Below are 27,500 nucleotides of genomic sequence, written 5' to 3'. Positions count from 1 at the left end.
ATGGTGTGCATGGCCAAAATGTCAAGGTTTGGTCCAAACTGACCATAGCACTCTCTTCCAGTCATAATCCCAATGGGGTTTGGCAAACTCCAGATACTAGGTTTTTTTTTCTTATTGTGCTCAGTTAGGGCTGTTGTCGTGCCTCCCTTCCGAAGGGTTTGATGGTATGGAGGCGACACTTGGTGCAGAGACTTGGTCACCCCAAGACACGAGCAATCTCTGCAAATCTCAAACTGCGGTCCTTGGGTTACTTATGGCTTCCCTCACTGTCCTCTGTACTGTCTGTGGGGATGATATGCACTTGCGTCCTCTTCCTGGCAAGCTTGCAACCATTCCATATGTTTTATGCCTTTTTTATTATTGCCCTTACAGTGCTGTTTAACTGGTTGTGTATTTATTTATTTATTTGTACCCATTACCCGACTTGTGATGGTCAATTACCATCTGTGTCTTCAGCTCTTTGGCTTTTCCCATGCTGATGGTTGACAAAGGGATTTATACTCTAGTTAAACAGGAAGTGATGGAGTGACACAATATAATTTACACTGAGATGAACTAAATTAAGTAAAATAGTTTTGCCAATTTCACTTTATTTGATTTAATTTACAATAACTGTTAGGGGTGCCAATCATTTTGGCATCTGTGGTTTTCAGAAACATCGAGAAATGAGAGTAAATGTGTATATCGTTTTCATGTTGGTTCATACATTAAATATAGATCATGATCAGACTTTGTTTATAATAGTAGGCAGCCTTTATTCTCCATTTCTGTTAAGGATGCCAACTATTCTGGAGGCCACTGTATGCCTCTATTTTTACCTGGAGGGTGCCAAGGTGACACAACACAAGTTCCATGTGAAATTCTTTAACAATGCGGCCTCTACGCTTAACCACATTTGATGGAAACAAGCTCTACAGACTCAGGAAGACCCCACCTTTACAGTCACCTAGCTGGAGAAAATGTGTTTGTCCAGAAGTGTTGCAACAAGGGTATGAGTTAACCTTTTTTTCCTTGGTTTGGATAGACCGTAGCCTAGTGGCTAAGGTACATGACTGGGACCCGGAAGGTTGGTGGTTCAAGCCCCGGTGTAGCCACTCGCAGCCGTTGGGCAAGGCTCTTAACACCGCATTGCTCCCCGGGCAGCGCACGGTGGTTGCTCACCGCTCCTAAGTTACTAGGATCTGTATTGAAAACAACGTCAGCATTCATCCTCGACTACTCCCAAAATGCGCCACCCACAAGTAAATTGCATTGCAGAAGGAGGGACACTGAGAGAGCGATACGTTGCTTAGAGGCCAAACCTCCACAAGGGGGAGGTATTAGCATGGTGCTTTGCGCTATGACACTGTGTTTGCAATGTATACAGGGGTTTGCAAAAGTTTGGGCATCCATGGTCAAATTGCACGCTTTTAAAAAAAAATTTTCTTTTTCCTTGCTTTAGACCAAGAAGCCATTTTGTTATTATTAATCCCTCCTTCTCCAACACGCTCATTCTCTCAGACGGATTCTCTCACCATCCCTTCGTAGTGGTGCTATCCAGCAGGCTGGCTAGCCAGGCTTAGTTGTCTTAGTTACCCCTGGACGAGCTCTAGGGCTGTTGTTTGCGTTGCAAGCATGCCGAATGTTCCTCGCGTGTGCGCCCTACCTGGATGTACAAACAAAGAGGACGATGTTATGGTGTCATTTTTTCAGTTTCCTAAGAATGACGCGATTCAGAAGAAATGGGTGGCGTTTTTGAAAAGCTACGACTACTCCGGCACGATCAGCGCAAACACCCGCTTGTGCAGTGACCATTTCACAAAGCCGGACAGCTTTCAAAATTATAACCAGAGACTTCTTGGCCTGGCCAAATTCCTGAAACTCGTTACTGGGGCTGTTCCCTCTTTACCCCCTGCCCGGGATCATCATGTTCGTCCTACTGCTGGAACTTGTAAGTCACTTTCGCTGACGAGCAAGAAGCTAGCTATAGCCCGGACTGCTAGCTAATGTACTGAATTGGGAATACGTAATACGTTAGCAATCTTCCTAGCTAGCGAGGTTGCTTTAATAAAATAGAATACAATAGAATCATCTTAATTGCATGTGTCATCTAATTTTATGCGATTATATGATGTAGGGTAGTCCATTGTGCGTGGGGAGTATATATCAGGTAGTTAACTTACACCGCGGGTTAACGCAAACGGCCTGCTCCTCCAAGCACCGAATAGTGTTATCAGGCTCGCTGCAACTCAATACAGTAAAGCATGCAGATATGATGACAAAGTTTAGTTGTTCGACCAAACATTAGAAATGGGCAACGTATTTGTTATCAATTAGCTACAGCAATACATTGATAGTCTATAACATTTTCTATGATGTCCACCCAGCACCCACGAAAACATTCAGCCTAATAATATTAACAGAAAACAGATTGAGGGAATGGTTTGTCACCCCAAATCAGTGCACTTTGTGGTTAGCGTAATATTAAGCAGTTGTTAGATTAGCAAATCGCTGAACGCCTTGGTATTTTTCTTTTTGCGATGTCCAATTGGATGCGTCTTGCTCCGTTATTGGACATCGCTGAAGTTTCTAATTATCTGCTGGCATTGCGGTGGATTGTAGCCGATAGCTAGGGGCATGAATTTGAGGAGCAATCTCAAACTGTCTTCCAAGCAGAGGGGGAGGGGGAGGGGGAGGAGACTGTCCCCTGCTTAGTCTAATCAACAAGTCGCACTTGTACTTGTTCTTGATCTGCACTTCGTTGTACGTCGCTCTGGATAAGAGCGTCTGCTAAATGCCTTGTAATGTAATGGATAAAAGCGTCAGATAAATAAGTGGACGTGTTTTCGGTGATGAATTATCACCGGGTGCGACACGCTGGTGCAGCGACTCTGACCGGGACTATGTAGATTTGATGATAATGATGGGTGGACGGATGAATACACTCTCATAAGCGTCTACAAGTATGCAATCTGATCTCAGATAGAAATGTGTCTTTTCACAACAACGGTAAGAGCAGTCGTCTGGCGGTCAGAGGTTCGATTCCTGCCCTGAGTAAGACACCTTACCATAAAAATGCTCATGACAAGCTCAGGGGTGTCTTGCATGGCAGCCAATCACTGTGTGCGTATGAATGGATGAATGAGAAGCGCTATATAAATGCCAGCCATTTACCATTTTACCATTAAAAAACCCCCAAAACATATTCAACGAGATTCATTACTTAGATGTTAGCAAACTAACATCTCTCTGTTGGGTGATTTTTATTTTTCTAGGCGGAATATTTAAGAAAGGTGCACACCAGAATAACGACACTGTTCTCTCTGTTCTGCTTCAGGCGAGAAGTCCTACCTGCACCTCCAGACCAGCCCCGCGTGGCAGCCCAGTCTGGCCCTGAGGTCTGACCTGCCCAGGCCGGGTACGGATAAGCCAGGGGGACCCACAACAGAGGTACGGAGGACGGAAACTCCCCGAAGCACAAGCTCGTCGGTCCAAACGGACCTGACCATGGCTGGAATGGAACACACGGAGGATCAGGACGAATCCGCCCCTCGAAAACACGGCCATGGTATCTACCACCGGAGAACTTACGCAGAGTGCACTGAAGGTAGGTGACCGAGTTTCGATCAGCCTTTATTTAATTCTCGGAAGAGGCGTTGAAGCGGCGCGCCCGAGCAATGATAAAAAGTCAAATAAAACAAAAATAAAAACAATAATAAAAAAATGAAAGCGCAATACGTACATTAAAAAAAATATAAGAAATACAAATAAAAAAAATACCATAAATAATAAAATGTCAAGAGTTCTGATGGTGGACATTTTCAGTGGGTCCAGTCAGTAGGCACTAGAAACCCGAAATCCATCCCAGTATTTACATTAATGGCGTTTGGCAGACGCTCTTGTCCAGACTGCTTTGACCCCCTCCCATGACGAGCGGTAGCAGCGCTGACTGGCTCCCCTCGCAGAGATAAAAGGGCACTGAGAGTGGATGCCCCTTCCGACAGTGTTGAACCACAGCCTTTCCCGGAACAATCCGGCAGGTCCCAGCAGGAACGCACGCTCGCAGAGGGAGGGGGCACCGCCGAAGCGGTCGAGAGTGGAGGTAAGTTTCTGAAATTAATTTGACGAGGTTTTTCAGTCTCGTCGGCTAATTGTGACATTCGATTGGCTGCACGGCTCAGCCCAGCCACATATTCCGTGACGCTTATTTGATACAAGTGACACTATACCTGCTTATTGCAGGGTCCCTGCTTTTCGAAACACCCGCGTGTCATTCAGACACGATATCCGCGGCAGGCAGCAGAGCAAGAAATATATGATGCTTACTGTCGTGGCCAATTATCTCCTCTTGCCTGAGCATGCCTTTAAGGACATGTTATGGCGCTCTTAAGACCACTTCATTAGCTGCCCTTGTGGAAGTAGGGGGAAATGCCTCTGCAGTTAAGACACACCAGGATGGGAGGGTATTTATTGGCCATTAGGTCCGGGAAATCTTGATGCCATCAAGGACCCTGACCAAGTAGCTCAGAGTCTGGTAATAAAGAGAACTCCAACCATTTAGTCCCCACATAGGAATATAATGTTGAGACTGATGTAAGTCCATATTGCAATGTATTTGATTTTTCTATTTTTACTGATGCTTAATACAATGTAGTCTGAATCAATTCACAGATTTACCTTCAGAGTCACTTTCAGTTATGTTCGCAGATGGAGAGCTAGCCTTTCTATGTTCGGTAAACCCCGGGTTAAACCACAGTCGCCCAGCTGGTAAACTCCGGGCTAAGCCATAGTCGCCCAGCTGCAACACGGGTATCCGGATCTTTTTTCTACAGTCTATGGTCCGGAGTGCGGTCTTGCAAGTTGTCATTAAAAATAACGGAGGCAACACAATCAGCTGATTGGTGTCATTATATTCGGCTATTTGGCACAATCTGCATGTGAGTAGATAGTTTATATGGTAACAAAGGAGTCCCGTTATTTCGCTTGCAAGTATTTTTATTTTATGAAAGTTGCAAGACACATTTGTGTTGATTTCAGAGACATTTGAACCATGCTCTTAACGTCACGGCTTTATTCTTGCGCAGATTATCGAAGACAGTCGCCCTGCATACCAGATCGACAAAATTACAATAAAATCAGAGGTAAGTGACTTACAAAATGAGTGAGTTATTGTGTGCCTAACTGTTACATATCTGGAAGGTTCGGTAGCTGATCGGCTTTCTTTGGAAAGTGTGAGACGGTATCGGCTCCTTGTGTGGGAGATATTGATCGCTCCGCGAAACCCCAGGTATAGGAATCTTTGCACACGATCAGCCGATTGCAACGTGGCGTTGCGTCATTCGGGACCTAGTTTAAATAAGTGAAAAACATTTACGCGAGGCTTCATTCTGTGATACAGCAGCTGGTAGATGTTTTTGTTCATTTTATTGTGGTGTAATTTATGAGTGAATCGGTCATGGTGCCTATGGCTAATTAGCTGACTTAGGATCGCAAAATCCTGCACTTTCACCGGAGCACAAGGAGCACATCGTCATACCATGAATATCTATTTCTGTCCTGTTAAAAATATGAAAGCGTTTTTATTCTTTTAGCCCAGGGGAGCACAACTCCGGCCTGTACTGGTTTTTGTTCAAACAAATTGCCTTGTTTTTAATTTGCTGACGGCTCTATAAATTACCCTGGTTCAAGTCTGTACTAGCTGTAGCCGGTACTCATATATGATATGATTGAGTCAATTAAATAATTAGGACCAGAAGTTTGCACGAAATCCTGAAACGGATCAGCCCTTTTTGTGCACCTGTCTTGGCCCCACCACTGGATGGTGAGCTTGGATAATCGTAGGAGAAGTTAGTTCAGTTTACCCAGGAACAGTCCAAAATAAAGACGTGTTTATTTGTAAATGTGCAGCCGCACGAATCAGAGGCCCTCTACCCGATGGTAATTAATTAAATGGTTGGCAGGTATGTAGCGCCTTTAGCCAAAGCGCTGTACAATCGATGCTTCTCATACATTCGCCCATCCATACACACACTCACACAGCAATTGGCTGCCATACAAGGCACCTACCAGCTCGTCAGGTGCGTTTCAGAGTTAGGTTGCTCAGGGACACTTCGACTCACCCAGGGTGGGATCAAACCGGCAACTCCCCCGACTGCCAGATGACCGCCTAAGCCAATGAGACGACTGCTCTTACCGCCTAAGCCAATGAGACGACTGCTCTTACCGCCTAAGCCAATGAGACGACTGCTCTTACCGCCTAAGCCAATGAGATGACTGCTCTTACTGCCTAAGCCAATGTCGCCCTGTTGGCTTCACAGGTGCTCCCAGATCCCCAAGTCGAGATGAACAGAATCCCAGAAGATGAGACGGACCACGTCCGCGTGCAGGTAAGCGCTCCTGCCAGAGTGCATCGTGCCGTTCGCAGGCCTGTTGGTTTTTGCCGTCCAGGCCACCGGGGTGGGATGCGTTGCTACCCCCTGACGTAGGATGTGGATGGCAGTCTTTTAATATTTTCCCTCATCGTAAACCAGAGTTGACGGGTGCTTGATGTTTGGGTGACTCTTGTTCAGTGTTCCACATGGACTTAAAGACGGCTGCCCGAGCATGCATTGGGAGTGCTATCACTCAGCTGAACTGTTACTCTGTTATTGCTCCCTTGTTACTCCGCTCACTTGCTCTGCTTGGCTTCATCACTCATGGTTTGGGCTGCAAGTGGATTCGTCCGTCGGTGGCGACTGAACCCGCTACGGAAGGATAACCTTCAGACTAGCCTTACTGTCGGCTAAATTGAATGTAAGTGCCTGGTGCTCGTACTGAGAAGGCTTGCAAGCGTGCCTGAATGGGGCTGCTCTGGAGATTTGCTTGCTTAGCGAATGTAGCAGGGTTAGCTCGGCTAATCCGCTAGCAAACGCACGGTGAAGTGCAGGAAAGAGAAGGCAGGTTACCGTGACGCTGCCTGTTCGTATGAAGCCCTCAAATTAGAAATAACATGGGTGCCGTTAGAGTTCGCCCTTTAGCTGACTGGTGACGCGTTTGTCTTAAGAAGTCTTCGGACGAGTGAGAGGCCGGGGTTCAAGTCCCACCTCGGACTCGGATGTCTGTGGTGATGTCTGACCGCAGGGATGTCTGACCGCGGAGATGTCTTCCTGTTTCAGTGCAAAGCGGAGCCGCAGGTCTGGCAGATCGGGTTCATAGGAGCTGGGAACATGGCCTTCGGAATAGCCCAGGGAATTCTGAAGTCAGGTACCCGGTCCAACCCTCTCTGTCTTTCTACATGAACTTTTAAACGATGTATGCACATGCATGATGATTAAAGATCCGGCAGGTTCCAGTTGAGTGTTTATCGCTGAAATAAACTGGGTGATAAAGGGTGCAGGGTCCTTGTCACTCACCAGCAACTCCTCTGCCCAATCAGGAGGCTATGAATACGGATAGAACTGGGCCGTTCCCTGGGTCCATGGTTTGAACTCCCTGCCCCTTCCCTTTCAGGAGAGGTCCATTCCGAAAACGTGAGAGTGAGCGCGCCGTCCTCCAACAACCTGGGGCGCTTTCAGGTAGGCCAGTCTCTCCATCCCAAATATCCAGCCAAAATGGCGGAGGTTAGGCAGTCATTGAGGGCATAATCTGGCAGGTTTTTCAACCGATGAAGGGGCTAATGCGAGTGCTAAGAGCAGAATCTGGCAGGAAGTCAACATTATGTCAGAGGACGTTCCTAGACGTCCACAGAGCATCTATTGGAAGTGGAGCGGGTGGGAGGGTCCAGGCACTGAAGCTATAATGTAAAGCTGTTGTTAGGTACATGGCGAATGAGCTGGATAGCAAGACTCAGCGCTTTGACTTCAGATTTTATTTCTCCAGACTTCAGAGACAAGAGAGGCGGCACTCCGTAGGCTTACTATTGTGTAAAAAAAAAAAAGTATTGATCTGTATTTTCCTTTGGACCGTTTGGACCGTGTGGACCAAAACAATCATACTTTCACAAACTACTACACATAATAAAATGTATCACTGAAATGGCTTTTCCGTGGGTTGTTAAATCACGTTTACACGTTGAAGTCAGCAAAAGCTGAGCGGCCGTACCTCCGGGTGCCTCGTTGGTGTGGTTGGCCGCGGGCGCTGTCCCGTCTCCATGCGCCTCCGTCTCTCCTCTTTCAGCAAATGGGCGTGGCCGTCACGCACGCCAACGCGGAGGTGGTGCGCGGGTCGCGGCTGCTGTTCCTGGCGGTGAAGCCCCACCTGGTCCCCGCGGTCCTCCAGGAGGTCGCCCACCTCGTCACCCGCGAGCACGTCGTCGTCTCCGTGGCAGCGGGGGTCACCATAGCGACGGTCGAAGCGGTACGAGCCTGTGTGTGTGTGTGTGTGTGTGTGTGTGTGTGTGTGTGTGTGTGTGTGTGTGTGTGTGTGTGTGTGTGTGTGTGTGTGTGTGTGAGAGAGAGTGTGAGGGAGTGTGAGAGTGAGTGTGTCTCTCCCTCTGTGTCTTTTTGTCATATGGCAGACGCTTTTAATCCAAAGCAATATATATAAATAAATAAATATAGTTAGTTTACATATATATATATATATATATATATATATATATATAAAAACTATATATGTATAGTTTTTTAAAAAGGGTTAGACAAGAGGGATATGGAATCAGGAGGGAGGACTAAGGCGTAGTCTGAAAAGGTGTGTTTTTAGTCTGCGGCGAAATATGGGGAGGGATGGTAGGCGTGCCATTCCGCCCCTGAGGAGCTAGAATGCAAAACAGGCGTGAACGTGCAGCTCGACCGCCAGGTGCAGGTAGAGAGGGAACCACAAGGCGACCGGAGTGGTCTAGCTGGGTCTTGTCCAGTTTGAAGAGGCAAGCCTTAGAGGGTCACAAAACAATTCCCAGGGACTGATCAGTCAAACTCTCTGGCAGTTCCAAATGTTCATCCTTTTTCTGTCCCTACACAATACAGGTTTAATGTTGTGTCTAACGATACTCCCATACTCCTAGTTTTATGTGTGACTTGCCGCGGTTGTTATCAGACCTGGGTTCAAATTGTATTGATTTTGAATTCAAATACTTTTCTGCATTTGTGTAAGTTGCCTGGTGTTTGGGAACAAAATTAAATTATTTTTAAAAGTATTTTTACATTTTGGGGCAGCCTGTAGCTTAGTGGCTAAGGTACATGACTGGGTCCCGGAAACTTGGTGGTTCAAGTCCCCGGTGTAGCCACAATAAGATCCACACAGCTGTTGGGCCCTTGAGCAAGGTCCTGAACCCCACCTTGCTCCAGGGAAGATTGTCCCCCCCAGCTTGGTCTAATCAACTGTAAGTCGCTTTGGATAAAAGTGTCAGCTAAATAACTGTAATGTAATTGTGTGGATCCCCCCCCCAGCTGCTCCCCCCGGACTCTGTGGTCATGCGGCTCATGCCGAACCTGCCCTGCGTGGTCCAGGAGGGGGCGCTGCTGTTCGCGCGGGGGTCCCAGGCCCGGCCGGAGCACGGGGCCGTCCTGCGCGGTCTGCTGGCGCCCTGCGGCCTGGTGGAGGAGGGGCCGGAGACCTGGATCGACGCCCACACAGGGCTGAGTGGCAGCGGGGTGGCTTTCGTGAGTAACCGTGTACACGCACACACACACACACACACACACACACACTCACACACACACACACACACACACACACACACACACACTCACTCACTCACTCACTCACACACTCACACACACACACACTCACACACACACACACACTCACACACACACACACTCACACACACACACTCACACACACACACTCACACACACACACACACACACTCACACACGCTCACTCGCTCACTCACTCACTCACTCACTCACTCACTCACTCACTCACTCACTCACTCACTCACTCACACACACTCTCACACACACTCACTCACTCACTAACACACACACACACACACACGCTCACTCGCTCACTCACACAGACACACGCACACACACGCACACACACACACACACTCACTCACACAGACACACGCGCACACGCGCACACACACACACACACACACACTCACTCACACAGACACACACACACACACACAGTCACACGCCCACTCACACACGCACAAACACAGACGCACACATGCACACACACACTCACGCACACGCACACGCACATAAGCACACACACGCATGCACACGCACGCACACGCAAACACACACACAAACAGAGATGTGTACACATACACACACAGGTGCAAACACGCACACACACACACACACACACACACACTCTCTGGTTCCTGGTAATGGAGTTTGTGTGTGTGTGTACTCTGCAGGTGTACCTGTTTGCAGAGGCGTTGGCTGAGGGCGGGGTGAAGATGGGCATGCCCAGTGCTCTTGCACACCGCATTGCTGCTCAGACCGTCCTGGTATGGTACTGCCATTGGGATATGGCACATTGTGTGTGTGTGTCTGTGTGTCTGTGTGTCTGTGTGTGTGTGTGTGTGTGTGTGTGTGTGTGTGTGTGTGTGTGTGTGTTTGCACTGTACTGTGGATGGATTGGCTTGGGTGATTTTGCCATGGTAGAGCGTAGCCTAGCATGCATAATTAGCGGTGGGTGTGTGAGCTGAGCATGCCAGTATAAGCTAGCATATGTGATTAGCTCTGTGTGAAGTGTGATCCAGCATGTGAGTGATTAGCATTGTCAGTGTAAGCTAGCATGTGCGTTTAGCATTGTCCTTGTAAGCTAGCATGTGTGATTAACATCGTCAGTGCAAGCTAGCATGTATGATTAGCATTCTCGGGGTATGCTAGCATGTACGATTTTAATTGTCAGCGTACGCTAGCCTGTGCGATTAGCATTGTCGTTGTGAGCTAGCATGTGCGCTAGCGTCGTCAGCGTGAGCTAGCATGTGCGATTAGCATTGTAACCGTGAGCTAGCAGGTGTGAGTAACCGTGTGAAAGGTGAGCTGGCTCGCTGGCAGAGAGGCTCATGTATGTTTCCGGCGGCGGTGTGCCAGGGGGCGGGCCACTTGCTGCGGGACTCGGGGAAGCACCCCGCCCAGCTGCGGGCGGACGTCTGCACCCCCGGCGGCACCACCATCTTCGGGCTCCACGAGCTGGAGAGGGGGGGTCTGCGGGCCGCCACCATGGCAGCCGTGGAGGCCGCCACCGAGAGGGCCAGGGAGCTGGGCAGGAAGTGACACGGCGGGGGATAACGGGAAACCGCGGAGCCTCGTGCTGATCACGGACTGGAGGACCGCCCTGGACCGCCCTGGACCGCCCTGGACCGCCCACGCGGCGCCACGGGGCTACGCGTCTCACCCTGCGGCCTTCAGGACTTCAGGATGGCACCGATGTCTTCGCCCTTTCTGTCCCACGAGTGCCATATGCCTCTCTTGACCTCACACCTTTTCAACCGTTCATCAAAATGACCACGATAAGATTGTTTTCACCCCCGACTTCTCAACTTTCTAAATTTTCTCAACCGAAGACGCTTTGGGATTTGGGCGGAGCCACCGCATACTGGGCTTGAGACTGAAACGGTTGAACTGATATAGTTATATATAAATTTTATTTAAAAACAAAAACACTGAGGGGGGGGGGGGGGGGGGGGCGAACCAGAACTAGGCTTCGGGTCAGCCTGAAGAAAAGGGGACGTCGGTGTATTCCGGAAAGAGCGTCCTACGGGGGCTTAATGGCGAAAATGATCGGCGAGTCATCCTCCGAGTGCACGGCACCCGGAAAGAGGAAATTACAGGACAAATGCGAAGTTTGGGAGGGTTACTCCAGGTGCTGGAAGAGAGTCAGGAGGTGCTGTTACAGGACAGCTATGCCTACTGTCCCAGTTCCTTATCCGGGTAAAATAAATATATTTATTGTGATTCGTTGTGTCCTGGGATTGCTCACTCGACATTGGAGGAGCTGTGTGCGTGTGTGTGCGCGTGTGTGTGTGTGTGTGGGGGGATGTGAGCGGATGTGAGCGGCTGTGAGTGGATGTGGGTGGATGTGGGTGGATGTGAGTGGGTGTGAGTGAGGGAACCTTGGAGGTTTATGATCTGCTGCTTCCGTGTTGAGCCCTTAACTTTGAATCGGCTGGTTGATTTTATTTTATTTTTTCCCCGCGTGAATTAACAGAACCACTTAACGAGCTCTGCCAATGTGTGGCAAAGAATGTCTTACTTGAGAAATCTTCCTGTAATTTCTTCCCCATAAGTTTGTTTTTGAACCACTGTCATAGAGTCTTAAACAGGTGCAACTGCAGTTTGTTTGTGTACAGTTCTGAAATAAAAATGGAAAGGGACATAAATGCTTCCATGAAGCCTCACTGGTTTCTGTTCTGCAGTGAATTAAATGTGTGATTCTTATTTGTGGACTGTTATGCTTTGAACCAGACCTGGATTTCACCCACTGGTAAAAAATGCCTTGTGTAATGGCAACGCGCAAATTCCTGTGAAACAGCCATGTTCAAACCAGACTTTGGTCAAATATGTAATTTGTTGTGTCTGCCAAATCTGCCAAATGACTAAAATGTAAATTTAAATGATTACTGGGGTCGGATGTGATGGTTTCGGCCTCTCAGAAACTGCGTCCGAAAGCTTTTACTGGGCTCAAGCACAGACGTGAACCACCATAGTTTACGGAGCTGTCAGAAAACTAAAACGAACGAAAACCGGCCCTCCAGGACCAGAGTTGTGCGCTCTTGGTATCCTCCAGTAGCCTGTGCAGTCGCCAGATCTCAGTCTAATAGAGCGCTTTCGTGATGAGGTCGGTGGTTTGCAGCATGAAAGTGTGGCCAAATAAAACAGGAAAGAACTGCCATAATGCCATAGCATGGACCCCAATCCCTAAGGAACGTTTCTAGGTACTTGAATCCATGCTGGAAAGACTTAATTACATTACATGACATTACAGGCATTTAGCAGACGCTCTTATCCAGAGCGACGTACAACGAAGCGCAGATCGAACACTGGGACGAGCGTGTTCAGGCTCTTCTGGAGGCAAAGGGGGGTCCTACTCGGCACTAGATGGGTGTACCAAATAAAGTGTCGTATTGCTGATCCACGTTTTGCTGACAGTCTGAAAGACAAATATTTCAAGACAGTTTGGAGTTAATGGCCAATATTTCTGATTAGTGGGAAGAAATACTTTTTCTGAGCACAATATACCTTGTTTTACTCAATCACAGCCCGTCGCTGATCGTTCGGTTTAATTTGGTGTTACAACGTAGAGCGATGGCAATCAATTTCCACTGTTATCGCCCACTCCACTTTATGGTGTTCGGTTAATTAAAGTACATTAATAGTAGAAACAAGTTTGTCAAAATTCTGCTCTGTCCCTGATTGACCTCAATGAGGAAACGGGACACTTCACAAACGTATACTAAATTTGGAAACGAAGAGCGCAGATCAGACTAGTAACTGGAGTCCGTGATTCTGCGACGGCGCGCAGGCGCAGAAGTTGCAGCATTAAGAACGTTCCAACTCGGTAACTTGATAGGGTAGTATGCGAGGTATTGAATCGTGTCATCTCTAATATCGCCTATGGTTTTCGCTCAAAGATAACAACATTTTCATTAGCGGCTTGATTGTAGCTTATGTAATTGCGGGTTGAGGACAAAAAGTGCATGTTTGCGTTGATTAATCCACCTCCATCTGCCTCCCATCCCCTCCCCAAAAACTTGAGAATGAAACGACGTAGTTGCCACTTCCGGTCCCTTTCTGTTACTCGGACAGCTGGAAGACAGGCGCTGGTTGGAGGACCGGTCAAGAAAACTATACAGTACACAATAGTGAGTAAACTGTTAGTGGAGTTTCCAGAGCTCACGGCTTGGTGGAAACTTGTTTAGGCTTGGCGTCATTCACTTGACCATTGTCGGCTGCCTATTCACAGAACCCCACAGAGCAAAATCCGGCTAGGTAGCTAAGCTAACTGCATACATGTGTCAGTTTCCATAGGTGACGCATGACGGCTGAGGAGAGTTTAAAACGCGGTCTGTCGGCTTCGTTCACACACGTGCGTTGTCGTAACGTCCTGACTTCTAATTGATGGCATAACTATATGTGACTTATGAAGTGGTACTTGAACAGCGCACCATGTGCTGTGAAATGTTGGAAGGCCGACAGTGTTGGGTGAGCGTTTTGCTGGGTGTGCGAGTGTGTCGCCGTTTCTCGGGCGAGCTCTGGCGTGCGAATCTAACTTTACATAACTTGCATTTTTAAATGATGCCTCATCGCGATTTTAGTAGGCACTGTGCTGTTCAATCTGTGGTTCCGCCTCAAGCTTGGTCTATAAGTTAAACGACATGATACAATTCGGCTGTTAATAGCTAATTAGCCGGTTGAGCAGCCAAGTTAGCGACCTGCACTGATCTGTGTGATGCCATTTTGTGCGTTTGAATGAACGTACCCATATAAAAAGATAATTTTACACCACTGCAATTTCATTATATAATAATAATAATAATAATAATAATAATAATAAATTAATATTTCTTTCCAAAGCGACTTACAGTTGATTAGACTAAGCAGGGGACAATCCCCCCCAGGAGTTAATCTGCATTATCGTGGCTACATCGAGGCTTGAGACACTAGCATTCCGGGTCCCAGTCATGCACCTTAGCAGTGAGACTACAGCAGGGGTGCACAACTCCGGTCCTCGAGGGCTAGTCTGGGTACTGGTTTTTGTTCCAACCAATTGCCGTGTTTTTAATTTTATGAACTCTATAAATTACCCTGGTTCAAGCCTGAACTTGAGCACAGTAAAATCATTAGGATACACTTGCAGTCTGCAGCTGGAGCCAGTACTCATACGCATGTCAGATAAGATATGATTGAGTCAATTAAATAATTAAGTATAATTAAGAATTCAGAAGTTGGCACAATCTTGAAACGGATCGGCCCTTGTTGTGCACCCCTGCCCCGCTTTTATATTGAACCGCGAAGACGTTGGTTTAACCAACTTTTTTTAAAGCTATCTGGTAATGTGACGGTTGGCGTTGTGTGCGCGGCTGTATGAGCAACTAGTACTACTGTTGGTTTGAGAGTCTATCGTTTTTGATGTTGTAGAAAATGCTAGGCTTGCCTACAATTGGGTTGGTCTTTAAGCCAGGGCGCTAATTAGTGTTGAATTACTTAATGACACGAATGTGTTGGAGAGAAAAAAAAGAAAATAGACTTGTGCCTTGGTGGTGAGCGTGGTTGGTGCGGAAAGGTCAGCCGTAAACCATGCTGGCCTGTTGATGCTGTTGATTCAGGCTGGTGAATTCGCCGACTATACTGTCCCATTTTACACATGAAATGTGCGGCCAAGAATCAAAATGATTAAAATAAATAAATAAAACATTTGAGGTTCTGTGCTGCAACTTACAGAGGGACGTCATTCGTACAGAAGTGGGAAATGTTAAGTATAACGTCTGTTCCACAAAGCAGGATTATTGAGTTGGCTGGATAGCTCCTGAAATTAAAACTTCGAACAGCTTCTTTTTTTCTTTTGCTTCATTCCAGATTTAGGTAGGGTTTGGGTTTTACTCTGACTAACTACATAATCCTGCTTTGTGGAACAGGCCCCAAGTAATGTAGTGGCGTGGTCGAGTGATCTTAAAATTAAGCGGTTTTTTTGTATCTGTTTTTTCTAATCATGTTTTAACATTCTCAAATGTCACGCAGCTAAAATACGACCCAACGAAGACTTTTGGAGGGAAAAGGTCATTAAGATCCACAAGTCCAGAAATCACCGCTCATCGTTTTAACTCGCCTGTATTCCGCGATTAATTGGCATCGAGTTTTACGATGAGACGATGCCAGGACTAACACCCATTTGTTTTTCCATTCACGCTGTCTGTGGATAAAAAGAACCGGTGGTGCTTACCTGCGATAACTCAGTATTTTGTCTGCGTGCGCTGACCAAGGTGAGTCCTAACACTGCAATAAATACAATCTTCTTCAATCTATATTTGAATTGAATTTTTTTTTTTTTGATGAGAGCTATCCGAATGGTCAAAATAGCAGAAACGATCTCAGAAAATCGTATTTTTATAGTGTGTAGCCATACCATTAGTCCGTGTTTTCAGATTCCCATCTCGTCAATGGGCTTCTAAAGAGTAGACCTATACCGCTATTACCAAAAGTATCCCTTTATCTGCACAGAATTTTCTTCTCGTTTTGGCCCAATTAACACACTCAACCCTCTTTTGATAATCCCCGATATCACTGTTTTCAGCCCAGGGGCTCATTTCGCAGCCCATAGTCACGTGACCACGTTTAGGTCTTCCGTTTTCATTTCTGGTCCCTTGTCCCTTGCCTACGCTCGTATGTATTCATGGAATGCTTGTGTTCGTGCATCGATCTGCTTCTGTATGTGATGCATTTGCTTCATTAATTTCTCCCTATTCACGAAAAAAGATGGCAGCATTTTTTCTCTAATTTGCATGTGTTTACATCTGTAATGTCATGCCTCTTGAATTAAAGTGCAGACTTTAATACTGATGATAGAATCTGTCTCTCGTGTCAGACAACTTCATGTCCCAGTCCCAGCCGAAGTACCCAATCTGGGCGAAATAATTGAAAGATGATAAATCCAAAATCCAAAAAGTGGCCCAGGAAAGTTGGTTTTGCTAACCGAGGGGTTTATTCTTTCATTTTGGTTTTGTGTTTTCTGAAACAAGCTGGGAAAAGCAGTTGTGGAGATTAAAATTGTGACGTGTGATCTGAACTTGAAAAGGCCTTCATCTTGGCCACCTATACGATGCTCTCTGGCTGCCCAACCCTGCTCCTGGAGATCTACCATCCTGTAGGTCTTCACTCCAACCCTAACAAAGCACACCCCATTCAACACCTAAAGCAGGGCTGCCCAACCCTGCTCCTGGAGATCTACCATCCTGTAGGTTTTCACTCGAACCCTAACAAAGCACACCTCATTCAACATCTAGAGTTGTCTTGGAGTTACAAAATTATTGTGCCAAATTCTGGTTGGAGTGAGAACATACGGTCCACCTCCGGCAGCCATACCATAGATGCCCAACAAAGGCCCCTCCTTCCATAGTCCATCCCTCATGCTCATGGCTCGTCGTGTTTCTGGAATGCTCTCCGCCCTTCCCCTCCCTCTGTAGCGTGGGACTGATCCATCCTCCACACCTACAGACCCTGTGCCGTCACTCAAAATCGTTAACCGTTCAGACTGCGTGCAAAAGTGCAATGAGACGGAGTGTGATGGCGGTTTTTTCAATTTTTATTTTTAACTGGATTGATTATGTGAAATGGGGTTGTTTATCCTGAAATGAACTGGGAGTGCATATCCATTCCACAGTAGACATGCTTCCCCAATCCTCAAAGTCCCTGTTCATAAATGACGTACTCCGCTTCCAAAGAGATTTTCTTCTATTTTCATAGTCATCCGTTAGAAGCGGTGTCTCCATTTTGTGGTTTAATGTGATTGCACGGGGTCTCTGACTCCTCTGTTGTCTGCGGTCTGCTCTTATTCTTCAGCTGTTCAGAGGTCTCTGCAGTTCTGGCTGCTGGAGAGGCTGTAGAATTTGCTTGGAGAGGGAAAATGACTGGTGTGACGTGGGATGTTGGTGTCGATTACTGGGTCAACCCCCCCGCTGGGTCAACCCCCCACTGTGTCAACCCCCCACTGTGTCAACCCCCCACTGTGTCAACCCCCCACTGTGTCAACCCCCCGCTGTGTAACCCCCCGCTGTGTAACCCCCCGCTGTGTCAACCCCCCGCTGTGTCAACCCCCCGCTGTGTCAACCCCCCGCTGTGTCAACCCCCCGCTGTGTCAACCCCCCCCTGTGTCAACCCCCCGCTGTGTCAACCCCCCGCTGTGTCAACCCCCCGCTGTGTCAACCCCCCGCTGTGTCAACCCCCCGCTGTGTCAACCCCCCGCTGTGTCAACCCCCCGCTGTGTCAACCCCCCGCTGGGTAAACCCCTCACTGTGTCAACCCCTCACTGTGTCAACCCCCCGCTGTGTAAACCCCCCGCTGTGTCAACCCCCCGCTGTGTCAACCCCCCGCTGTGTCAACCCCCCGCTGTGTCAACCCCCCGCTGTGTCAACCCCCCGCTGTGTCAACCCCCCGCTGTGTCAACCCCCCGCTGTGTCAACCCCCCCCTGTGTCAATCCCCCCCCCGCTGTGTAACCCCCCGCTGTGTCACCCCCCCCCCCCCCCGCTGTGTCAACCCCCCGCTGTGTCAACCCCCCCACTGTGTCAATCCCCCTGTACCTGCTGTGCCTGTGACTAACCCTCCAGACTGTCCCTTCCTCTTTCTTCCTCTTCCTCACTGTGCTGCACTCGAGGCGAACCCTCCCCCCGTGTCTCGCGATGGATCGGCCCGGTCTGGAGCGCCCGCACAGGCCCGGCCCGCCGGACCGCACCACTGAGGAGGTCGCAGAGGGGAGCGCGGCGGGGGCCGGGCTGGTTGCCGTGGGGAACGGAGGAGGCGTGCCGCCGGAGGGCGCGGAGGGGAGCGCGGCGGGGGCCGGGCTGGTTGCCGTGGGGAACGGAGGAGGCGTGCCGCCGGAGGGCGCGGAGGGGAGCGCGGCGGGGGCCGGGCTGGTTGCCGTGGGGAACGGAGGAGGCGTGCCGCCGGAGGGCGCGGAGGCGGAGCGCGGCGGGAAGAGGCGGCCCCCACGGCGGACGCACGCTGGCGAGAGGGGCGGGGCCTGGACGGGGATGGGGGCGGAGTCTGTTTGGTTCGAGCGGGGCGTGTACGAGCGTGCGGAGAGCGCCTACCAGGCCTGGTTGGCCAGTGGGGGCGAGGGCGTGGCCGCGGGCGGCGACGTGGGAAGAAGCCCCGCCCCCCCGCTGCCTCGGCCGTTGGAGTGTCACCACGGAGACCAGGTTGCGTGTCGCCACGGGGACCAGGTGGCCTGCCACCACCTGGTGGGCTCGGTGTGGGTGAACCGGGCGGCCTTCGAGCTGGCCGAGTGCCGCTTCATGGAGCGCGCCCAGCCCCTCCCCCTCCCGCCCGCCACGCCCTCCTCCCTCGCCATCGACCGTCCCGAACGCCCGCGCCCCCCCCCTGCGGCCCGCCGGACGCCCGACGAGGGGTACCTGTCCCTCACGCCCACCCCCGCGACCCCCCCTCACCGCCAGTCCATCAACGGCCTGCCGGGCCTCCCCCCCGACCTGCTGACGGGGGTGTGGGTGGAGAAGCCGCGCTACGACCAGGCCGAAGCCTGCTACTACCAGGGCCTCTGCAGCCCGCTGGCCCCGCCCCTGGCCCTGCCCGTGGCCCTAACCCCGCCCCCGGCCCCGCCCGCAACCCTAACCCCGCCCCCGGCCACGCCCGCAGCCCTAACCCCGCCCCCGGCCACGCCCTCCTGCAGCGGCTCCTCCCCCGGAGCCCCTGACGTTGCCGCCCACCCTCCTCCTCCTCCTCTTCCTCCCCCGCCGCCCCCCTCCCCCGGGGGCCATGGCGGCGCGGGGCGGGCGGGGCCGGAGGTGCAGGAGGTGCTCTGCCTGCTGCACGCGGACAGCGAGCGGGCGTGGCTGGAGGCGGGGGCGTTCCACGCCGCGGAGAGGCGCTTCTACGAGCGGCGCGCCATGGAGCTCCCGCCGCCTGAGGGCCGCCCGCCGGCTCCCAGCATGCTTTGCCCCGAGTACGCCCCCCGAGTGCATCCGTCAGGAAAAACCTCCTTTACACTTTCCTTTTTTCTGTGTACGTTATTTCCTTTCTTTTTCTTTTCTTTTTTCCTTCTTTCCTTCCATTTCTGTTTCGGTTCTTTCTCTCCCTTTAAGAGGCAGGCGTGTGCGCGCACGGTGGCATGAGGCAGGCGTGTGTGGGCACACGGTGGTATGAGGCAGGCGTGTGTGGGCACACGGTGGTATGAAGCAGGCGTGTGCGCGCACGGTGGTATGATGCAGGCGTGTGTGGGCACACGGTGGTATGATGCAGGCGTGTGTGGGCACACGGTGGTATGAGGCAGGCGTGTGTGGGCACACGGTGGTATGATGCAGGCGTGTGTGGGCACACGGTGGTATGAGGCAGGCGTGTGCGGGCACACGGTGGTATGAGGCAGGCGTGTGCGGGCACACGGTGGCCGTTTGGCAGACGAGGTCGAGAGAGGGCTCCTGTGTGAATGTGCGGTGCTGCCCCCCCCCCCCTCAGATTCGGCTGTCACTCAGCTGTGGCTGTCACTCAGCCTTTGCCCGCGTCAGGGCCCGGCTGATAACTCCGCCAGTTAGCACCACGGCGCCTCTTGGATTCTGTGTCGGGTGATAATATGTAGAATTGCAAAAAATTTCAGCTTCGTGCAGACATTTTGTTTCGCCAGTTCAGCTATGAAAACTTTGCCACGCATTGCGGAAATTTTCAATTTAACTTTCTAAGGAAAAGCCCTAAATCTTGGGATAATATAGGGATAATTTTGTATGTAGAATTCATTCATCTAAAAAAAATAAAAATAAAAATAAATATTGCGCACTAAGATATGAACCCGAATATGGGCGAATATTCAAAAGTAGACGTAGAAAGCATGTTTTCTGAAGCCAGGTATTAATACAAAGATATCCATGACATTACATTATTGGCATTTGGCGGACGTACAGTTGATTAGACTAAGCAGGAGACAATCCTCCCCTGGAGCAATGCAGGGTTAAGGGCCTTGCTCAAGGGCCCAACGGCTGTGAGGATCTTATTGTGGCTACACCGGGATTAGAACCACGACCTTGCGTGTCCCAGTCATTTACCTTAACCACTACGCTACAGGCCGCCCATATCGATACATGGGCAATTCCACAGTAATGCCAACCTAAGCATGAAAAAAATGATCTTCCAAATCACCAAGTCACCAAATCAATGCCATTTGCTGTCCATCTTGAAAACATTGAAAACCATTTCAGATGGCTTTCTCAATGTCAAAACTGAAATTCAGAACCATTTCCGATGACAACAAATGTGTTATGACAAATGTGTTATGTCCAATATGTTATGTCCAAATGTCCCACCCATAACGCTGGAATTGGCCAAATGCAAAGTTACAAAGTTTTTCTTTTGGACTTTTTATTTCTCGTCACCAGCACACAGAAACATAAACACATGTGAAGGGGTGCTGTTGTGCAGCCTCTGCAGTTGGCATGAAATGGCCCTAAAATAGGCACTGGCTCTCCTGTAGTACTGTGTTGTGACCTTTAAGGTGTGAAATGGTCACTGGCTCTCCTGTTGTACTGTGTGTGACCTTTAAGGTGTGAAATGGTGACTGGAGGAAAAATTCCACTGGAGGAAAATTTCCAATCATGGATATATCACCACTCTAGTAAACTTTTTTTTATTTTTTTCTGTGGTTGTGCATTTTCATTAATTTATTTTTGTCTGTCTAGTTTCTTTTGTTCCACATTCTTGTTTGGAAACATCTTTTTTTTTTTTTTTTTTTTCCAACAGAACAGGTTTGAATTTTGCGCATGTTAATTACATTCTGCTCTAAATGGGCCAAATGAGATTGAAGTAATTTCTTGTCCATTATGCGTTTAAGAAATGAACAGTTAGGCTGACACAATATGTGCAAATGTGCGGAGAAGATCACAGAATGGGGAATGTCTACGCCAATGCCAGTTGGAGATTTGGTGTAGGAGCTTACATGCACGTGAGAGAGGGAGATTTGGTGTAGGAGCTTACATACATGTGCAAGAGGGAGATTTGGTGTAGAGGCTTAAATATGCTATAGCTGTGTTACAAGCTGGTGTAACAAGCCTGGCCTGTCCGTGGCTTGTGCTTCAGACCGTTAGCGATGTTAGCACGGTGGGCTGGGTGCTTCAGACCGTTAGCGGTGTTGCCACCTTCTGCTCTGTCTTTTGAGCAGAAATTGGACTTGGAACTGCAGGGTTGGGCAGGTCAGGAGGAGAAAGCCTCTCCAGGCAGGGCCTCCTTGTGCTTTGTAGGGCCATAGCCTGTAGACAGGGCTGAACTGAGACTTTAGTCTCTAATTTAGCATGGTGTTCTGTGTTCAGATGTTTCGTTTTTATAAGAGCTCTCCCTCTCTCTCCCTCTCTCTCCCTCTCTCTCTTCCTCCCTCTCTTCTGTGCAGCAGCGCAATGGCTGGACTGGACTTCCTGGCTCAAGAGAAAATCTGGTTTGACAAGTTCCGCTACGACGATGCGGAGTGTCGCTTCTACGAGAGGACGAATGGCCCCGCGCAGCCTCCGCAGGTAGCCCCACCTACAGGCCCGGCGGTCTAACTACACCAGGGCCTCGTGCTCAACGGGGTCACCTCTGGAAATGAGACGTCTACCTCTACCAGTTTTGGGTTGTGTCCAATGTGCAGAGAGAGAGATTCTGTCCTTTTTAAGACCCTTATTCTTTTGAAAAGTAAAGATAAGGTGATATTTCATGGCAGAATAATGTTGAGACTGGGTCCTGTGAGAGTTTGGGGCGGGGGGGGGGGGGGGGGGTCCTTTCTATCTATTGGCTCCTGAGCTGTTCCTGCTGATTGGCTGGTAAGAAGGCTTATGGTGCGGGGGGGGGGGGGGGGCCTAACCCAGCTCTGGAATGTCACACACTTGTGTTCCAGAGTTCTAGGCCAGGGTTCCATCCCTGACGGCCGGGTTTAAGAATGTTCTAGAACGTTCCTGAAGGTTGCTGCCGGCAGTGTGAGTTGGGAGTTGGGTGTTTCAGGGGTGGGTCCGTGACGGGCTGACTCATAAACTCAGGCATTTCCACAAAGTTTACTTTTGTTATTTTTGCCGTACTGTTATTGTAGCATTATGGATTTCTCCCCAGCGCTGTATGGATGTTTCGGTAGGGTTGTGGGAGCGTTAGGACTATTGGATGGCGTGTCTCTGTCTCTCTGTGTCTGTCTGAATGAGATGGGCTGTCTGTCCCTCTGTGTCTGTCTGAATGAGATGGGCTGTCTGTCCCTCTGTGTCTGTCTGAATGAGATGGGCTGTCTGTCCCTCTGTCTGTCTGAATGCTTGTTGTAGAGGGTGATTGAAGATGAGGTCCTGGTCCTTCGCGGGGGGGGGCATTAGCTGGTGTGGGTAGAGCACCGATCTTAGGTCATGTTTGTGTTTTTTCTCTTTAAAAAATGTTGGTGCTCAGCTGAGGCTGAAATGGCCTCGTCCAACTGAAGACTTACCCTGGGTCTGGCTCCCCTGTGTGGCCGTGTGGGAGACAGGTGTTGTAATTGTGTGATATCTGTGGCAGCTGCAGCTTTGCTCCCCTCACTACGCCAGAGTTGCCCCGTCAGTATTCACCCCCTGAGTGTGAGTGTGAGTGTGAGTGTGAGTGTGAGTGTGAGTGTGAGTGTGAGTGTGAGTGTGAGTGTGAGTGTGAGTGTGAGTGTGAGTGTGAGTGTGAGTGGCTGACCTGGCTCTCTCTGCCCCTGTAGGACACTGGAGCTAACACCATACTGCAGGACATTGCCAGAGCCCGCCAGAATATCCAGAAATCCCTCGCAGGAGTGAGTACTTATCCAAAGCGCTGTATAACTGATGCTCCTCATTCACACACACACTCATAGCAATTGGCTGTCATGCAAGGCACCAACCAGCTCGTCAGGACCATTTGGGAGTTGGGTGACTTGCTCAGGGACACTTCAACACACCCCGGGCAGGATCGAACCGGCAACCCTCCAACTGCCAGATGACTGCTCTTACCTCTTGAGTCGATAAATCAATTCTTGAACGAATAATTGATATTTGATCTCATAATTTGCCACCCCTCATGTTAATGCTCGACACAGCATAACCTCATGGGTAGTTGTGTTTGGCTGTTCATACTTATTTACTCATGCCGATCACCTTACAAGCAGAAAAGGTTGGGCTGAGAACTGCTGGTTTTCCACCCTCCCTTTACCTGGGAGTCAGGTGTGTTCACCCTCCCTTTACCTGGGAGTCAGGTGTGTTCACCCTCCCTTTACCTGGGAGTCAGGTGTGTTCACCCTCCCTTTACCTGGGAGACAGGTGTGTTCACCCTCCCTTTACCTGGGAGTCAGGTGTGTTCACCCTGCCTTTACCTGGGAGTCAGGTGTGTTCACCCTGCCTTTACCTGGGAGTCAGGTGTGTTCACCCTGCCTTTACCTGGGAGTCAGGTGTGTTCACCCTGCCTTTACCTGGGAGTCAGGTGTGTTCACCCTCCCTTTACCTGGGAGTCAGGTGTGTTCACCCTGCCTTTACCTGGGAGTCAGGTGTGTTCACCCTGCCTTTACCTGGGAGTCAGGTGTGTTCACCCTCCCTTTACCTGGGAGTCAGGTGTGTTCACTCTCCCTTTACCTGGGAGTCAGGTGTGTTCACCCTCCCTTTACCTGGGAGTCAGGTGTGTTCACCCACCCTTTACCCGAGAGTCAGGTGTGTTCACCCTCCCTTTACCTGGGAGTCAGGTGTGTTCACCGTCCCTTTACCTGGGAGTCAGGTGTGCTCACCCTCCCTTTACCTGGGAGTCAGGTGTGATCACCGTCCCTTTACCTGGGAGTCAGGTGTGTTCACCCTCCCTTTACCTGGGAGTCAGGTGTGTTCACCCTCCCTTTACCTGGGAGTCAGGTGTGTTCACCGTCCCTTTACCTGGGAGTCAGGTGTGCTCACCCTCCCTTTACCTGGGAGTCAGGTGTGATCACCGTCCCTTTACCTGGGAGTCAGGTGTGTTCACCCTCCCTTTACCTGGGAGTCAGGTGTGCTCACCCTCCCTTTACCTGGGAGTCAGGTGTGTTCACCCACCCTTTACCTGGGAGTCAGGCGTGTTCACCCTGCCTTTACCTGGGAGTCAGGTGTGTCTACCCTCCCTTTACCTGGGAGTCAGGCGTGTTCACCCTCCCTTTACCTGGGAGTCAGGCGTGTTCACCCTCCCTTTACCTGGGAGTCAGGTGTGTTCACCCTCCCTTTACCTGGGAGTCAGGTGTGTTCACCCACCCTTTACCTGGGAGTCAGGCGTGTTCACCCTCCCTTTACCTGGGAGTCAGGTGTGCTCACCCTCCCTTTACCTGGGAGTCAGGTGTGCTCACCCTCCCTTTACCTGGGAGTCAGGTGTGCTCACCCTCCCTTTACCTGGGAGTCAGGTGTGTTCACCCTCCCTTTACCTGGGAGTCAGGTGTGCTCACCCTCCCTTTACCTGGGAGTCAGGTGTGTTCACCCTCCCTTTACCTGGGAGTCAGGTGTGTTCACCCTCCCTTTACCTGGGAGTCAGGTGTGTTCACCCTCCCTTTACCTGGGAGTCAGGTGTGTTCACCCACCCTTTACCTGGGAGTCAGGCGTGTTCACCCTCCCTTTACCTGGGAGTCAGGTGTGCTCACCCTCCCTTTACCTGGGAGTCAGGTGTGTTCACCCTCCCTTTACCTGGGAGTCAGGTGTGTTCACCCTCCCTTTACCTGGGAGTCAGGTGTGTTCACCCTCCCTTTACCTGGGAGTCAGGTGTGTTCACCCTGCCTTTACCTGGGAGTCAGGTGTGAAGATCTATCAGAGGCAATCAGAAGCACTAATTACCCGGAGGAAAAGAACCAGAGCTGGATATTTGGATTTCACCCCCCACCCCTCCCAAATAACCTGTTGTCTGGGTTAATGTTTTTGGCTACAACCATGACCGGGGTGGTTTGCTTCTCCTCGATTTTATTAGAAATGTAACGAGTCTGCAGGTCGTTTTCAAGGATTTGGGATTTCCCGGTGTTTGGGTGGTGCTCTGAGTTTACGCATGTCCAGAAATGCAGCACCCTTTCAGCTTTGCTTGACCTTGCTGTCCAACTATCAGCCTCTGTCTCTGTCTCTGTCTCTCTCTCTCTGTCTCTCTGTCTGTCTCTGTCTGTCATAAAATGGGTCACATATCCCACTAAATCACCACTACAGAGCGATAGCCTTCAGTTCTGTCATTGCTCTTTTTTGGTTTTTGGATTAGTTTGTTTAGTTTCTTTAACATCTGGGTTAAAATCTGTTCACCGTATGAAATGTGTTCACCTTAAACCTGCCGGGTTTCCACTGACAAGAGGAGGATGAGTCGGCTTCAGGAGGTTCCACCGAACCATCGTCTCAGCCTGTGCAGAGCTGGACTTTAATTGGCTGATAACCTCTCAAATTTCTTTGCACGGGAGAAGCACTGTACGCTGCTAGCATTGGTGTGCTCCAACCCCCCCCCCCCCCCCACTGCTAGCATTGGTTCAGTCCACCTCCTCTCCCCCTCACTGCTGACAGTGGTTCAGTCCAGTAGTATAGTCAAGGTGTTTTAAGTAAGGCATGTGTGACCTTGCAGTGCTGACACAATATTCCGGGTGTCTTCGTAGAGACTATGAAACCAAAGTGATGTGTGGGTGTGTGTGTGTGCGCGTTGGTGCACACACACGCGTCTCACTGTATGCGTGTGTACGTGCACATGTTCAAATGTGGTTCCTGTGTGTGTGTGTGTGTGTGTGTGTGTGTGTGTGTAAGGCCAGAGCCAGGTGGTGTTGTGCGCCCCCCACCCCAAAAGAGTGAATGGAACCTTCCAGTCTTTCCCAATGCTGCACTCGGGGGTCCTTCTGCATCTGTCACCTATTACCCAGCATTCATTTCTGCTTCCTTCATTTTCCATCCACCCCCCCCCCCCCCCCCAGATGAAGACATCACTACAGCCCGGAAAAGGGCATCCCCGCACTTCTCAAAATCGGCGTTCCCAGCCTGTAAGTCTCCCCCCCCCCCCCCAGCCCCAGCCCACCCCACCTCAGCCTTCTGCCTGTGGCTGGTGCATGCCCAATCATCCCCCCCCCCCTCATTGACCAATCAGATTGTGGCTTGCAGTGACGAGCATGCCTGTTTTCAACAGTGTGTGTGTGTGTGTGTGTGTGTGTGTGTTGTGGATTGGAAGCAGTGCTGCAGAGTAACACAGGTTGCTGAAGAGCAGATATGGGCTGTGCCACTGACATCTGTGGGTTTTTTTGTTGTTGTTGTTGTTGTTGTTTTTTACACTTTGCTAAAGTGACTCCACATTAGATTTCACCAACTACTAAATGTCTGTGCAGCTCAGCATGAGTAAACGTGTGACCACACCCATCCATAAGAGCTGCTCATTCGCTCCTGTTTCCTCTGTGCTGTACCTTGACTCTGCTGCGGGAGTCCAGGGGGTGCAAAGCCTCTTGTTTTTCCACTGGCCTCTACTTTAGCCCCTTGTGTTTTATACCTCGATCTTGGACAGTTTGAATTTGTATTTTTCTCAGTACTACAGTTCTTGAAGTTGTGTGCGTATGGTAATTACAGATTTGGCCTACCTTGTGTGCCGGACTTATGTTCATGGCCAACAATCATCTATGAATTGATGAATTGTACCTTCCCTGATGTCTTCGGTCGTTAGTTCTATGACCTTGATGTGCGCCGTTTTGTACATCGCTTTGGACAAAAGTGTCTGCTAAATAAAATGTAATGTCATCTGAAATGTTTGTGATAACGTCATGGTTACCAGTTGTCAGGGAAATGCCTCACATTTGGTGCTAGCTCTGACTGTAGTACTGGGTGGACTGTAGGGTGTAAAATGGGTGTGATATTATAAACCTGGTCATTTAATGAGGAATGGGTGGTGTTTGGAGCAGTTGATTTGTTTGTGCTGTTCTGTGGCGTACTCCAGCCCTGCATGTTGCTCCCCCTTTAGTGCGCCCCCACTCCTTCAGCGGCCCC

General features: G+C 49.9%; 2 protein-coding genes across 15 annotated transcripts in view; both read left to right on the top strand.

The window, feature by feature from the left end:
* Nucleotides 1-1,347: 1,347 nt before the first annotated feature.
* pycr3 (pyrroline-5-carboxylate reductase 3) lies at nucleotides 1,348-11,489 on the top strand. 4 transcript variants are annotated; one of them, XM_061239461.1, is made up of 11 exons: nucleotides 1,348-1,930; nucleotides 3,317-3,586; nucleotides 4,020-4,081; nucleotides 5,064-5,120; nucleotides 6,297-6,365; nucleotides 7,134-7,221; nucleotides 7,468-7,532; nucleotides 8,134-8,313; nucleotides 9,345-9,557; nucleotides 10,274-10,366; nucleotides 10,959-11,489. In XM_061239461.1, the coding sequence occupies exons 1-11, from the start codon at nucleotides 1,615-1,617 to the stop codon at nucleotides 11,139-11,141; spliced, it is 1,596 nt and encodes a 531-aa protein (XP_061095445.1). In that variant the 5' UTR covers nucleotides 1,348-1,614; the 3' UTR covers nucleotides 11,142-11,489. The 4 variants fall into 4 exon arrangements, with proteins under 4 accessions (XP_061095445.1, XP_061095444.1, XP_061095446.1 ...); XM_061239460.1 differs by having other exon boundaries at nucleotides 3,984-4,081; XM_061239462.1 differs by lacking the exon at nucleotides 1,348-1,930 and having other exon boundaries at nucleotides 3,453-3,586; nucleotides 3,873-4,081.
* A 2,086-nt stretch (nucleotides 11,490-13,575) lies between these two features.
* eef1db (eukaryotic translation elongation factor 1 delta b (guanine nucleotide exchange protein)) overlaps nucleotides 13,576-27,500 on the top strand; it is a 17,027-nt gene continuing 3,102 nt past the window's right edge. Inside the window, exons 1-5 of one of the 11 annotated variants that reach the window (XM_061239369.1) lie at nucleotides 13,671-13,729; nucleotides 15,792-15,847; nucleotides 21,965-22,085; nucleotides 23,264-23,335; nucleotides 26,447-26,512. In XM_061239369.1, the coding sequence (XP_061095353.1) occupies nucleotides 21,972-22,085; nucleotides 23,264-23,335; nucleotides 26,447-26,512 (252 nt within the window). In that variant the 5' untranslated portion in view covers nucleotides 13,671-13,729; nucleotides 15,792-15,847; nucleotides 21,965-21,971. Of the gene's footprint in view, nucleotides 13,730-13,837; nucleotides 13,857-13,921; nucleotides 14,070-15,791; nucleotides 15,848-18,245; nucleotides 19,541-21,964; nucleotides 22,086-23,263; nucleotides 23,336-26,446; nucleotides 26,513-27,500 lie in introns of those variants that run through there. The other 10 variants (XM_061239370.1, XM_061239367.1, XM_061239368.1 and 7 more) reach the window with 10 other exon arrangements.

This window comes from Conger conger, chromosome 4 (genome assembly GCF_963514075.1).
Source record: "Conger conger chromosome 4, fConCon1.1, whole genome shotgun sequence".
NCBI classification, from domain to species: Eukaryota; Metazoa; Chordata; class Actinopteri; order Anguilliformes; family Congridae; genus Conger; species Conger conger.
The sequence above is the reverse complement of the archived record's forward strand: the minus strand, read 5'-3'. Positions and strand labels throughout refer to the sequence as shown.